This window comes from Oreochromis aureus, linkage group 22, assembly GCF_013358895.1.
Source record: "Oreochromis aureus strain Israel breed Guangdong linkage group 22, ZZ_aureus, whole genome shotgun sequence".
NCBI classification, from domain to species: domain Eukaryota; kingdom Metazoa; phylum Chordata; class Actinopteri; order Cichliformes; family Cichlidae; genus Oreochromis; species Oreochromis aureus.
The window spans coordinates 20,295,506-20,309,734 of record NC_052962.1 but is presented as its reverse complement, the minus strand read 5'-3'; the positions used below and the strand labels follow the sequence as shown (position 1 = coordinate 20,309,734).

Here is a 14,229-nt window from a genome sequence, read left to right as displayed (position 1 = left end):
TTGACTTTGATAGGGTTGCAAGAGGACAGACAATAATAACCATGTCTCTGAGTCTGTGCGTAACTGGACCCACTTCCCTTAAATAACCCAAATAATTCTATTATTTATGGTTATTTATTATTTACTTGCTGTCTCAGGCCAAGGGCTGCTGCAGATAAAATGAGGCAACTGCTCTCGTTTCTTTGGAATGACTTCACAGCTTTAGTTCAAACTTGCAATGGACTGATCGACTGTAAACAGAAAGTGTAGCATCAGATGAAGAGGACCTCAGATGCTGAAGATTACTGACTGCAACAATATGTTTCCTCAGCAGATCTGGACAGACGCTGATGGTGCATCGTGTGTTACATCATGTGGTGTGCTTGTCAGATTTCTGCTTCAGTGAATTTGTTATGAATCACAGGCTGGCGACCTGTCCAGGGTGTACCCTGCCTCTTCCCCTACAATAGCTGGGATGAGCGGAGGTGAATGGACGGACGATGAGTGGGAAATTGCACTCACCTGACACCTGACAAAGGGTTGGACCCCCTTTTACTTTCAGAGATGCTTTCAATTCTTCGTGGCACAGATTCAACAAGGCGCTGGAGAAACATTCCTCTGAGATTTTGGTCCATATTGACATGACAGCATCACACAGGTGCTGCAAATTTGTTGGCTGCAAATCCGTGATGCCAGTTTCCCCTGAGATGTGATTTAAGTTACTTTGGTTGTTGGTACCAGATGGGCTGGTCTGAGTGTTTCACAAACTGCTGATCTACTGGGATTTTCTGAAATAACCATCTCTAGGGTTTAGAGAGGATTGTCTGAAAAATAGGAAATATCAGGTGAGCAGCAGTTCTCTGGGTGAAAATATGTTGTTGATCTACTTTGCTGGTGGCAGAGGTCAGGACTGTTTCAAGCTGATAGGAAGGAAACAGTAATTCAAATAATAATAAACTTGAAGATGGGCTACAGGATCAGAAGACAACACCAGGAATGTTTCCAGGACCTTGCTGAATCTGTGTAGCGGAGAGTTAAGGCAGCTCTGAAGGCAAACGGGGTCCAACCCATTACCAGCAGGTGTACCTAATAAATTTTCAAGTGAGTGTATATTTCATGTCCTTTTAGGGTAAAACAACTGACAGTTGAACATCTGGACTGTGCTTTTATTTCAGTAAAGTGCTTCTTAGTCCTTATTTATACAGGTGGTGAGGGAACATCTGACATCAGTCCAAGTGGTCTCAAATACTCATGCAGACGTGATTTGTTGTAGATGAACCCGGGTGGTACTTTAATGCATAGTTTGAGAACGCTATCTCAAAGATTAAGTGAGTTTTATGCACTAAATCAAAAGCCAGTATAACCAGCCATTCTTTGTGTGCATGGCTTCCGACCTGCAACAGGTGAGGCAGCGCTGTTGTCCTCTCCTCCAGAGTGCAGAAACACATCCAGAGCCTCGTGGTCAGACATGTCCATCAAATCCATCTGCTCCAGCATGTCCACATTCACCTCCATGGATGACATGCTGCCTATTGGTTCTGTACACAGCAAAAGGTAAATGAGGTATTAGCAAACACTGCAGCAGAACGCGGCAGCAAGGGCTGAGTCCAGGAACAGTGGGATTGTTTTTTTGTTGCAGAAGCAAATGGGCATGTTCAAGCTGGATGGCATTCAAAGTGGATAAGCTTGTATATAATCCATACAAACCATACTTGGTTTACCTTACCATCAAAAGCATGCCTACAGGAAATACCTGGAAATTCAGCATATTGAATTTGCAGGTATCATGAACTGAAGTCACAACGTTCTTCCCATGAAGGCTAAGAGTACTTCTGAAATGCCTGAATATTGCTTTAAAGTTAAAAATAGACACCCCGATTTAAAGCATGTCGAAAGAGATTTAAACAGATAGATGACAAATTTGAGAAATCACTCTGATTTCCTGAGGCGCGTCTTTCAGATTGCTGACGTTCTTATTATATATGAAAGCACAAATGTGTGGTTGTTGACAGCAAGGCAGCACATCAGAATGTTTAATGGGTCTAATGTTTTAATAGTCCAATAACAGATTGATTGGAAACTCCTGTTACACTACAGCTAATACACTCCTGGATTCACCACCTTGCAGAGGTGCAACCCCCTCCACCCTCCCACCCCATCGTGATGTGCCACATGCGTCGTAAACAGCCAGCTGGTACACTGAGAGGATGAGGGGACGGGGTTGTGAGAGCATGAGGAAGAAGCAGCATGATTGGTTGTTGCAGAGCAGTGAGATAAGACGCCATTGGCTACCGTACCTCAAAGAAATGAGGAGAGCAGAAGAAGGGCGGCACGGGGAGGGAGAGCAGAATAAAAAAAAAGAGTAAAGAAAGAGAAAAAAAACAGAAGGGGAATGTTATTTCCCGTGGAGACTGCCCCAAGGTCTCCTTGCCCTTTAAATAGTAACACAAAACACAAAAAGATCACACACAGACACAGGAGAGCGCCGTGTTTTCAGATGCCTCAACTTGGGTAACTCGTCTGAGTGTCCGCACGCGCACATTAAGTTTATATACACAGCGACTGTTGATGCGTACGCACAGAAAGTGAATAAATGAAACGGACCCATTTATCTCCTCTGCTCAGTGAGGACAGCAGTGGTGCTTTCTGGGACATGTTTCAGACTCTGATTCTGCCTAAAGACTCCTCAGTGGGCCTCAGTGGGCAGGCGCTTCTCATGGGCATTTCCATATCTGCTTTGTCAGCTACACAGTCGCCTCCATAGGAGCTCTTCGGCCTCGTAAAGCATAGCATGAAGGACGTTTTGTTTCAGTTTTAAAGCTCCGTTTCCTCCATGTAATAAATAGGCAAACAAACGGGAAGACACACACATGGATACACAACTGACAGCTGTGGTTATGTTATGTGAAAGTCCAGGTCCAGGAAGCACTACGTTGAGAGCATCGTTTCCATGTGACTGCCTCTAACATGCTCTTCTTTTAGCGCCACCGTGACCTTGCCTAAAAGGTTCTCCTGCTGGGAAGGACTGTCTCTGCCTGCAGTGAGATTGCAGAGAGTGTGTGTGTGTGTGTGTGTGTGTGTGTGTGTGTGTGTGTGTGTGTGTGTGTGTGTGTGTGTGTGTGTGTGTGTGTGTGTGTGTCTGTGTGTGTGACCCTTGGGACTAGCTTTTGATGGCTCAGCGGCTTATGACATCTGCAGCCTCCCTCTCGCTCTCTCCAGCTGTATCTTTGCTCTTCAGTAGCGCCGCCCTGCTGTAGGGATTTACAGCTATATTAAGGGTTATGAGTTGTGCGTTCATTGGTCATGGAGTGGTGTTGGTTTCAGATGATTTTTATTTATTTTTGTAACCACTTTAAATGTAAACATGTCCAGTCTTTTTGTACCACTAATATAAAAGAGCCAATACAGTGCTACGGTTCTTCGGATAATGAGCTGTGACTATTCCGCTCACTGCACTGATAAAAAAGCCTTTTGAGTTTCAGTGAACGCTCCTTAAATCTCTCTCCTTTTGCTCCATCTCTCCCTCCGTCCTTACTGCTCCACAAGCTTCTCTAAGCCATTTCCAGGGTGATGTGGGGAGGAGGACAGATGAGGGGAAAGAAGAAGAAAAATCACATTACAAACACTGGCCAGTGGAGTCTGTAACATCTTTCAGTGCAGGGAGCTGTTTCTGCACATGCTTTGGGTATTTCAGTAGACGTTTGGCAGCAAATACATGGCGGCAGCAGGATTCTGTTACAATCCCAGTGCCAGAGTACATTTATATAGCATGGTGGCATAATTTAAAATGTAATGACTCTACTCGTGTTAAGTGACAGGCTCTCCTCGCTTCGTAAAGCCATTATGACTCAATCTCATGGTATGCGGTTAAAGTGTGAAGGTCTCAGCTGATAGTAAAGGGAGTCTGAAATTTATTCACGCCTTTGCATTCACCTTTAAAGAATTAGCACACAATACTACCAAAACCTGAAACCCTCAACATCTTCCTTTTGCGCTAAAGGCAACGTAGCGCTAGGAAACTAAACTTCAAGCTGCTTAAATATCAGAAAACGTCTGACCTTACCGCTCCTCCTCCTCACCTCGCCTCTCAGCAATCTGCAGGTAGCCGGTAGACAGGTACTGCTCCATGTCCTGCTGAAAGGCCTCCTCAAAGAACTTCTGCCTCTCTTTCAGCTTCACCTGGGGTGGCAGGCCCCCTCCTTGCTCCGCCCCGGGGACTCTCTGTGCGTGCTCTGCATCCAGCTCCACTAGAAACACATGAAGTGAGACAATAAGTACTACCAAACCACTGTGAACCCAAAGTGGATTTAGTCAGCTTTATATGGTGCAATATGACCTGAAGTTTAAATCTAACAGTCTCTGTAAGCTCATCCGTCCATTTTCTGGATGTCTTTGGCTCAAGGCCTACTTGCTGTGCTTCATTTTCTGTTCCAAAATGTTTTACTGAGAGCAGCAGGCGACAAGGAATGCAAACAAAAAAAGCAGCCCTTGAACAGAGCCAGAGATCAATTTTTAAATCTTTTTTCTATGACTCCATGAAAAGCATTGCAGTCTTCTGTTAATGACTCATCACACAGGAGAAAGGAGGATGCCAACTCACGCTCATCAGTCTTTATATAAGGCTAATGATGAGAGCCCTGGTATTACCGAAAATGCCCATCTTTCTGAGATCTACCCTCCTCTTTACCTCTAAACTCTGTCTGCTTTCGGTTTCACAGGAGGGCACACACTCAGTGGAGTGCACATGTGGGTAAACCTGCCGTCTGTATCCTGAGCGGTACTGTAGCATCAAAGGCGAGGCTCAGGATGAAAATCTATCACTGCTGTCAACGAGAACAATCGGCTGCTCCGTTGGATTAACTGAATCTGACACAAATTAGGGTTTAGATGAAAAGGGCCTGTCATATACTGAATGTTTGACTTTCTGACTTTTCAGACTGGCTGTGATTGGCCTGAGCAGCCCGCTTGGCCATGTCCTGGAAGTTGAAAATGTCTCATGGTGCAGGAGGAGGATAATTCACGTTTTGGAAGTTTGAATCACAATTTTCAGGTGCAACGCCCCCTCAGGTCAGATTTGACACTTGGAAAGCCAGTGAAGCCACACCAATCTCAACTTTGAAATTAAAGACTGTAAGAAGTAAAAAAGTAGCAAATGTGTAAAACGTGTGCTCTGTACTACCCCTGTTGTGTATTTGTGATTCACTAAATAAGCCATACACAGAGCACGGACCAGACTAATGTGCTGCAGCTGTGTTTTTACTTCTTTCTTTTTTTTTTTAATGAGGAATAACAGCTACTGCGTTGTACTCCAGGCATTCACAGTGATGGATGAATGGCTCCACCTTGCTAGGAAACAGAATAGAGCCTGTTTTTCCGACTGCTGCTACTGGAACACGGTCAGCTCTGGAGTACAGGGCGATATCCAACATCCAGCTCCTAATGTCTATCAATGTCCTTGTTAAGGTAATAGGTGTTAAACCCCTTTCACACTCTCAATAAGTGTAAAATAACCCCAATAAGATTTTGTGTAGATTCTCAGTCATTCAAATCGTGGTAATCTAAGGAGCTTGGAAAGAAAAACCACTGGACTTCACCTCTGAGAAGCTTCTTCAGTCACTTTTCTTTCCAAGCTCTTTAGATTAACATGATAAGGTATTGTCTGCTCTTTGGATTCAGTAGCTTAAAAAAGCATGATTAACTACTAATAACTATATAGCACATACATATGCTAATCTAAACAAAAATACTAAAAATTCTATTAAAAATAGCATGAAATGGTGAAATGAGGAACAACTTTTTACACGCTTTAAGTGCGTATGATTGTCTCAAAATATGAAATTTCATATGACGTGTTAGTGACGCTGTTAATGAAACATATAATGTTTTAACTAATAGGAGATTTTAATATCTGAAAACCTGATTAAACTAATGCTTATTACAAGGACTTCAATGTAAAGTTTTACAGATGTTAGTATCTAGACTTGGTTTAAGGTTGGATGCTGGATAAAACTAGGTTAGGATTAGTTTTAGGGTTCGCAGTAATAAATACGTCTCCAGGAAGCAAATTTAAGTTAATTTAATGTCTAGTGATGCAGTGGAAACATGATGCTGTGTGCGTGGGCACTGTGGCAGCCTGGGGTCTCCAACTGGCTGTCTCTTTAGTTCTCTGTTCTCCTGCTGATAAATGACAGCATTATATAAGCCCCCCCCCCAAGTAACTACTATGGCAAGATGCCAACGCATATACAATGGCTGATGTGACGCATATCTCTGATCCTGGTTTAACGTAGACAAAAACCATCAAATTTAATCAATGAAGGCTTAAAAAAATGAATTTAATGTCAAAAATCAGTGAAGAAAGTTGACACTGATGCTCACAGTAAATCTACAAAGACTAACGTCTGCCACACTGTCCATTACGAGTACATTTGCAGGATTTCGTGTGTTTTCCTAAACAGAAGTGCACTCTTCGGCTGTGACACGCAGTATATTTGCACATGCATCCTTCTGCTCGAGCACCAGACCCCAGTCCTGATAAAATACACTGTGGCTTGCAGCAGATGGACACGGATACACACAAGGACAAAAAAGAACAATGAGATCCCACCAGAGCTCTCGCACACAGCAACAACCCTGGGAGAGTTGGGAAAAGAATAGCTCTCTCTCTTTCTCTGTCGTTCCTCACTCAGTGTCTAATTTATCTCATTTATCTGACAACTTGTCTTTGTCCCATTACTCCCTCATCTTTCCCTCTCAACTCGCTGCTGGCTGCGATGCATGTGTGTGTGTGTCTTGTAGAGACTGCTCTATTAGATAAGGGGCCTCAGGGAAGCTTTGTTAAGATTGTCAAGCATTGTGTGGGGTTAGTAGCAGGAGACCGAGCAGGAGTAAGGGAGAAGCAGGGCAATGCATTTAGGTATAATTAGGACATGTGGACAGAAGGCATTACCAATAGAGCAGGATCCCGTTTTTTTAATCACTCCGTCTCTAATCTAATTCTCGATCCATTATTAGCTTCCCCTGACTATTTATTTACATCATCTATGTACCTGCTGACTGAATGCATCCATCTGTTTGTCTGCCTGCCTACCGGTGGAAGCTTATTATTCCTTTCCCCGTCAGATCCGCAGACAAAGATTTTTGAGAACTGCCATGAAAGTCATGATTCCCAAAAGGTTCAAATATAAATCAGAACAGAAATATACTCCAATATGGTCTACACTGTGATGGTTTATGCCAGTATTCCCACCTCAAAACACTTAAATGAAAACCACTCTACTTTTAATGATGACCTCTTTTGTCATCTTTCCAGGCCTTCATCCATCTATTCACCCCCCGGTCTTCTTCCATCACTGCTGTATACCAGACAACCGTATCCTGCTACCCATGGCACCGTAGCTACAGGGACTATTTTTAGCTCTCGCTCATTTAGCCTGCAGGATTAAGTTTGTGCTGATGAGTTTAGTAGAAGAGCACAAGTCATTAAGTCCCAACAAATTTCTGAAGCTGTGCCGCACATACGGACATACTATACAAATGTGCACGCTGGCATCAGATGATTCACGCGTGCAAAGGTGAGCTCGTGAACACGCATACATCTGGGGATGATTCATGGGAGCTGAGCCAACAGCATTATGTTAGTCATAGCAGATGATGTCGAGTAAAATAACCGTTTTATTTAAAGAAATGGTTTCTGTGGCACTCGCGTCAGTGCAATCTAAAACTGCACCATCTCCAAACATCTTAATCAGGCAGAGAGGGACCAATCATTTTCCTGCTGCAGATTACGACATGAACATGAAGTGCAAAATCGACTTTACTACCTGACGGCGCATCTGTTTCCACAATCATCGTTCAAAAAAAAAAAAAAAAGGCCAAGAAAAGTGTAACTATCCCCTCACACGCTTTCTCTTTCTCAGCTGCACAGGAGGAAACAGCTCACTGTAAATCACGTGGTCCAAAAAGTTTGCTCTCTTTCTCGGTTCTCCGGTGTGCAAACCAAATCCACAGAGACTCAGTCTTCTTGTTCAGATTCAATACGATGTGTGAATTTCAAATCATCTGCTTTCAGAGCTACAGAAACATCTGTTCGTGCTCTACAAAATGCAGGAAGCAGAACCCACAGGAAAAGGGGCTGGTGCGTCAGGGTGTGTGTGGCTGCACGCATGTGTGTGTGGATGCTTGTGTGGGCGACTGTGCGTGTGAGAGTCTAAATGTGTTTTTTTAATGTACCCACTCCTTATTGACAATAAACTCCACTACTGTGATAAAAACACAGTCTGCACTTTATTTGCTTTATGTTTACAAGTGTGCGGTATTCTTTTATATGGCATGTAAATGTGCACCCAAATATGGAAGTGCACTAGTTTTTTCCCCCTTTTTTAGCAGCTATACTGTTAGAAGGGCAATTAAAGTCTTTAGGATTAAAATCAAGCTTTAGATGTGACCAAACACTCATTTTCTCACACCCTGGTTCGAGAAAGCAAGTGTTCATCATGCAGACTTGGTCACCTCAATCTGTTTTGAGGTTCAGTGCTAAACCGGGCTGACATTTTTAAAATAGTTTTTTAATTAGAGAGCTTTCAGAATGCTCTTTGGTGAGACTCCTTATGTAAAAGAGCATTTAGACGGAGCACTAAAAAAGTAGCAGTGATGATAAGCAACTCTTAAAGAACCCTTTTCAAATGGAAATATGTCTTTTTGTAAATCATCAGCAGCCAATTCAAGTCACGGCTGAGGCACTCGTTTACACTTTGGTGTGGGCTTCACACATCAGGTGCTGCCTTTGGGCTTTGCCAGTGAAGAGGGGGTTAGGTTTGAAGCCTTAAACGGACAGATGAACGGGTAAACGGATGAAGGCGTCGGTGGACTTGCTAGCCAGCTTGCCTGTGAGGCCTGCCCGGGACTGGAGCCATCGTTTCGTGCGCATGCGTTTACAAACATTGCTAACTATGCATCGGTCCTCGGAGGCTTATATATATGCGTTTGCATGAGTGTGAGGCGGGAGAAAAGCAGAGTGATACACAGGAGGACAAGAAGAGAAAGCAGGAGTGGCAGTAAGATGCAGAACGTGTGGGTGGTAAATGTTTTCATCCTTGTGTTCCAGCTTTTCTTGGAGAGAGATGACAAGAGATCAGGGGCATGGCTACAGGGCACGACCTTAAAGTCAATGCTGGAGATGCCACATAATGTAAAACTGAAGTGCAGTAATCTTATATGATGTCAAAGTCTGTGTTACCTTTATGAAAATAACTGTTTTATCTACTCCGAGACGCTACAGATATTAAAAAAGCTGCATTTTAGTTTGTCATAACAAAGCACTGGTGACATTTTTCAGCCATGAATAAAACTCAAAGCACAAATGATCTTTTTTTTCCCCTCCCCTGTTATTTTGATTAGAGCTCAAAGAATCCATCCACGATCTCATTATGGCCGTTTCGCATACTTTACATCACACTGACTCGCTAAACAGATCAAACATTCAATATATCTGATGTAAAACCCTCCCTGTTTCATCTGTCACTTTAAATTAGCTGTCTGGTCTCACATGGATTTGTTTCCGTTTGCTTATAAAGGCCTAATATTTCATTCTGAGACAGCAACACACAGCCTGAACACCAAGAGGCAGGGCTGACAGTAGAGACAGCCACTGCTTCCTATTCTTCTTCTTAAGCCCTGCTCCCTCAGCCGTGGTATTTTTAGATTCTGTGCGCCTCGCTATATCTCTCAAGTGTTCAGGTTTCCACCAAAGGCAGCCCCCGTGTTGTAAATAAAACACACATAATGACTGCCTTCTCTCTCTGTGTCTCTCTCTAGCACACTACCATCACAATTACTTGCATGCTACAGGTCATATGTGCACGATATAGAAACTGTAATATCTTAATAGTATGAATGAACTTCTCGTACAAGAGAGGGAAAAACCACTTAAGCATGCATCGCTGACCAGAGATATTACAAAAGAGCAACATTAATGTGGCTCAAGTGTGACCTCACCATGACTGGATGATTCATTCATATGCATTTGTTTGTATTCTGATGCTGTTTAACGACTGCTGGCTTCTGATAATCTAAGTTGCACTGTTGGTTGATTTACACATGTGCATGCACTCTGCAGGCTTCGCTGTTACTTCCTTTATCTTTAAACAGCTCAAGCTCACTGTTACCACCCTTACTACTCCCACATGTACACAGGCATGCCACTCTCTACGGGTCTCGTTTGTAATTTACTTCTTCTTTCGTGTCTAAAAAGCGGCTTTGGCGGCTTCATGAGGTTAGATGCACTCAATCAAGTGCTAACAGCTTTGAAGGAGATACGAGTTTCATCTTATCTGCTGTTTATAGTGCATAACATACATAACAATGAATAAATAAAACGTGTCATATGATTAGGATATATCAAGTTCAAGAACGACAAAACTCTGTGTGCATGTGTTAGGTGTCTTGCACATCCACAGCACATTTAAAATGTAATTTTCAGCCTCCCACAGCCTTTAATCATTGCGGTGCTTTTGCAGTGTTGAAGTGTTTTATTGAGAACTTTTGGCTTCAGGACACGAGATTCAGATTGCAACTGCAGCTCTTTCACCGTCTCTGATATTTTGAAGAACAAGCCTATTTATCTTTCTGCAATATTACATTTTTTTTCCCTCCAAAAACGCTCCACGTTTGCTGCTGGCCCTAATTTACACAGAAACCTAACTGAACCGTGGAAAACTGATGAATATGGTTATAAAGTGTGTGTGGCCCATTCTATTACCAACCAGGGAAATTCATTTAGAAAATGATATTGAATCATTGTGCGGCTTTTGTGACACATTAACGTTTGGAGCATTGTGCTTCTGCTCCTGAAATGTTTTCGCGAGATGCGGCAGAGGGCCGCTTTGCCGTGTGGGCTACACTGTGGAGTACACGCTGCGTGGGGGAGTTTACCACGTTATTTTCATGCTTTCATGATCTTACAGTGGACAATTGATTTCTTTGTGGTTTTTTGTTTATTTTCAACTGAAAAAACCTTTAGATTCAGTATTTTGAAATGTTACTGTGCACACAATAAATATGAGGTGGAACAGAAAAAAAATGGAGTACATGTATGGAGAAAGTGTGTGTGACTAAAATGGACTGGACTACTATACTTAAAAGCATCTCGGATGGAGATGCTGTATGGAAACACAAAATTAAATCCTCTTCTACAGAACCTGTTACATCTGCACTGCCCAAATTTTGGATCAAGTTTCGGGCAGATGTCTCATTCCCAGCTCTTTTCCCTCCACATAAATCACAAGTCTCCGTCACAGATTCAAAATATTTACAGTCAATTTGTCTCTGCTAATATGCCAATGTACTGGCATACAAACACAACTGTTACTTTACTCACTAGGCATTCACAGCTGGCGAGCATGCAGAAACTAGTTTTCACTGGTTTGTAATCAAATAAGTGTTCGCAATGATGCGGCAGCCTCAGTCGCTGATGGGTATCTAATGAGGGGCCTCTCTGAGACAAAATGAAAATAATAAAACACTGTGTATAAGGCAGGAACGTGTTGTGCTGTAGATTTTTTTCACTGACTTTTCCTGGGCTATTTAACATATTGAGTCTCGAGCTACCCTCATTTCTTTATATTTTACTTCCAAGGACTCAGACTTTGTCATTTTTAAATATAATCTTGAGCAACAGTTTTTCAGGCTTTCCAAGGGTCTTTCAAAGTTTTTTGTTTTTTTTTGTTTTTTTTTGGTCACTGGATGCTTTTTCTCTCATTTTCAGTCCAATCTCATTCTTTTGGTCATTCCCCAAAGCTCAAGTCAGGATAAGAACATAGACTGACCACTAAATCGATAGCCTTGCTTTCACGCTGAGCTCTCTCTTCACCACAACAGACTGATACAGGTTCTGCTTCACTGCTGCATCCATCTGTCAATCTCCTGAGATTCTCTAGCTCTTACACTTGGGGCTGTAATTTCTCCCCCTGGTTCCCAACTTTAACTGGGAAAGGGTCTGACTTACTGCCAGCAATGCGAGCTAAGCTCTTTTCATGGTTGTACAGGAACTGGATGGCCAAGAACAATGGGCCAGTCATTCATACTCCCAGAGAACCCCCACAGGATGCCCTAAGGAACACAGTCGAATGCCTTCTTCACATCCTCAAAACACATATAGGTTAGGCGGGCAAACTCCTGTGCACTCTTGGACAACCTCAAGGGTATAAAGAGATGATCCAGTGTTCAACAACCAGAGCAAAAACCCCCTTTGTTCTTCTTGGGCCCAAAGTTCAACTAACATGCAGACTCTCCTCTACAACATCCTAGTGTAGACCTTCCCAGAGAGCAGGAGTGCAATGCTCCTGAACTTGGAGCACCCTTCCCAGTTCCCCTTCTTAAACCGTCATCCCAGTCTGGCAATCCAGAAGCTTGATTCCACGTGATGCTGCAGAGGCGTTTCAACCACAACAACCCAACAACATCCAGAGCCTTGAGGAACTCAGGGCAAATCTCATCCACCCCAGGGCCTAGGCCACCGGAGAGCTTTTTGGCTACTTCATTGTCCACTGTGATGGGCGAGTCATACCCCTCGTCCCCAGACTTCACTAAAGTAAGCATGTCAGCGGGATCTAGGAGATCCTGGAAGTATTCTTTCCACCACCTATATCCACCGTTGAGATCATCCACACTCTGTTCCCACTGTATACAGCGTGAGCAGGAAGCTGCTTCCCCCTCCTCCCTGAGTAGCCAAGAATAGATCCCCAGCCTTGAAATTAAATGGTTGCGTTGTCCACATGAATTAAGATGGCACACATCAAGGCTCTTGTCAGTGTTTCTGTCAGTAACCAGTAGAATATTGAATTAAGTGAGAGTATCAACAAACATTTAATCAGTTTTCCTAACTACACATGTAACCAGGCAACTGCACACCAACATATAAGGCAGAGCTCTGTAGGAGGGCTTTTTGCCTCCTGCTTAGTCATTCACAGTCTAAACACTACCAGAAAACAGGACATTTTTCATTCCAAAAATGGCTTAACGTTCCAGCTTCAGAGACCCCACGTAGACTGTAATGGTGTAGTAAACGGCCCTAATTGATGTGAATAATTCTTTTTGACTGATTCCACATTGAAACACATCCTTAACTAATGTGACAAAACAGCGAGCTGCCATTATTATTTACCTGCTTTACTGTTTTCTGTCAATTAGTCACATGAAAGGAACAAGAGACATAAATTGCTTAGACAGGCAGGAATGTGTGCAGATACCCACATGAATACGCACACACACTTTAATAGAGCGAATGGGTCACGACTAGGCCTGGCAGCAAATCAGAGGTGTCAGCTACTGTAGCAGCCCAACGATTCACAGCGGAAGGCTGCACGCTGGAATTAGGAATGTACCAATCACAAGTGAGAGGGGTGAAGGTTACATCTGTAAATGTGAGTCTAACCTTGCTGAATGTGTTCAGATAAGGCTGAACATGCGCTGAGCTTTTGTTAAAATGTCCTTTAGGTGTCAACTTTGTGCGACTGTACTATGTTCTCTGAAAAGCCATCTGTTACAAAAATAAGACAATTTTTCAAATACTAGAATTAGTTACAAGTTATCAGCTCAACTCAAACTGTCCTCCCCAGCTTTAAGGTTTCTGATGGTTGAATATTGGAAAAACTACACTATATACACTGGAGGAGATCTTGCAAAGACTCAACCCTTTAAAGCGTGAACCATTAAATTAGATTGTTTTGGAAATGGAGTGTTTACTGAACCTTCTGATACCTTTTATAATATTGATTAAATGTGAGTTTGCATATATATGAGTCTTCATTTGTATCATATTTGCAACAGCTGGCATTTTTTTGCAGTTTGAAAATGTATTGTGCAATTCATTTAGAATTTTCAGGAGGATAACTAAATCACACTGATGTAGAAATCTCAAAATTTCTAGGTTTTAAGGGGTTAAAGCCAGAGCTGACAGAACCTAGATGGCTAATAAAGTACTATCTTTGAAATAATCGAAGCACCAGCAGTATCAACTGTTAATGTTTTGAGGGACTGAAAATAGCTACAGTCCAGGAAAAAAAAAAGAAAAACAGTCCAGAGCATAACCAGAGTATTAAATGCTTAAATAAAAGTATCTATGTGTGTGACATATGTATGAGCACAGATTGTTTGTTGAAAGCTGAAAGACTAACAAAGATGTATATCCCAATGCAAACACATAAAACACACATTACCACCCACAGATGCAATTATATAACATGACACATG

General features: G+C 42.6%; 1 protein-coding gene across 3 annotated transcripts in view; it reads right to left on the bottom strand.

The window, feature by feature from the left end:
• Nucleotides 1-14,229, bottom strand: part of dtnbp1b (dystrobrevin binding protein 1b) — a 65,833-nt gene that overhangs the window by 1,348 nt on the left and 50,256 nt on the right. For 2 of the 3 annotated variants that reach the window (XM_039605142.1, XM_031742189.2), the window contains exons 2-3: nt 4,059-4,226; nt 1,374-1,517 (exon numbers count right to left, since the gene is read on the bottom strand). In XM_039605142.1, the coding sequence (XP_039461076.1) occupies nt 1,374-1,517; nt 4,059-4,226 (312 nt within the window). Of the gene's footprint in view, nt 1-1,373; nt 1,518-4,058; nt 4,227-7,802; nt 8,119-14,229 lie in introns of those variants that run through there. The other variant, XM_039605143.1, reaches the window with a different exon arrangement.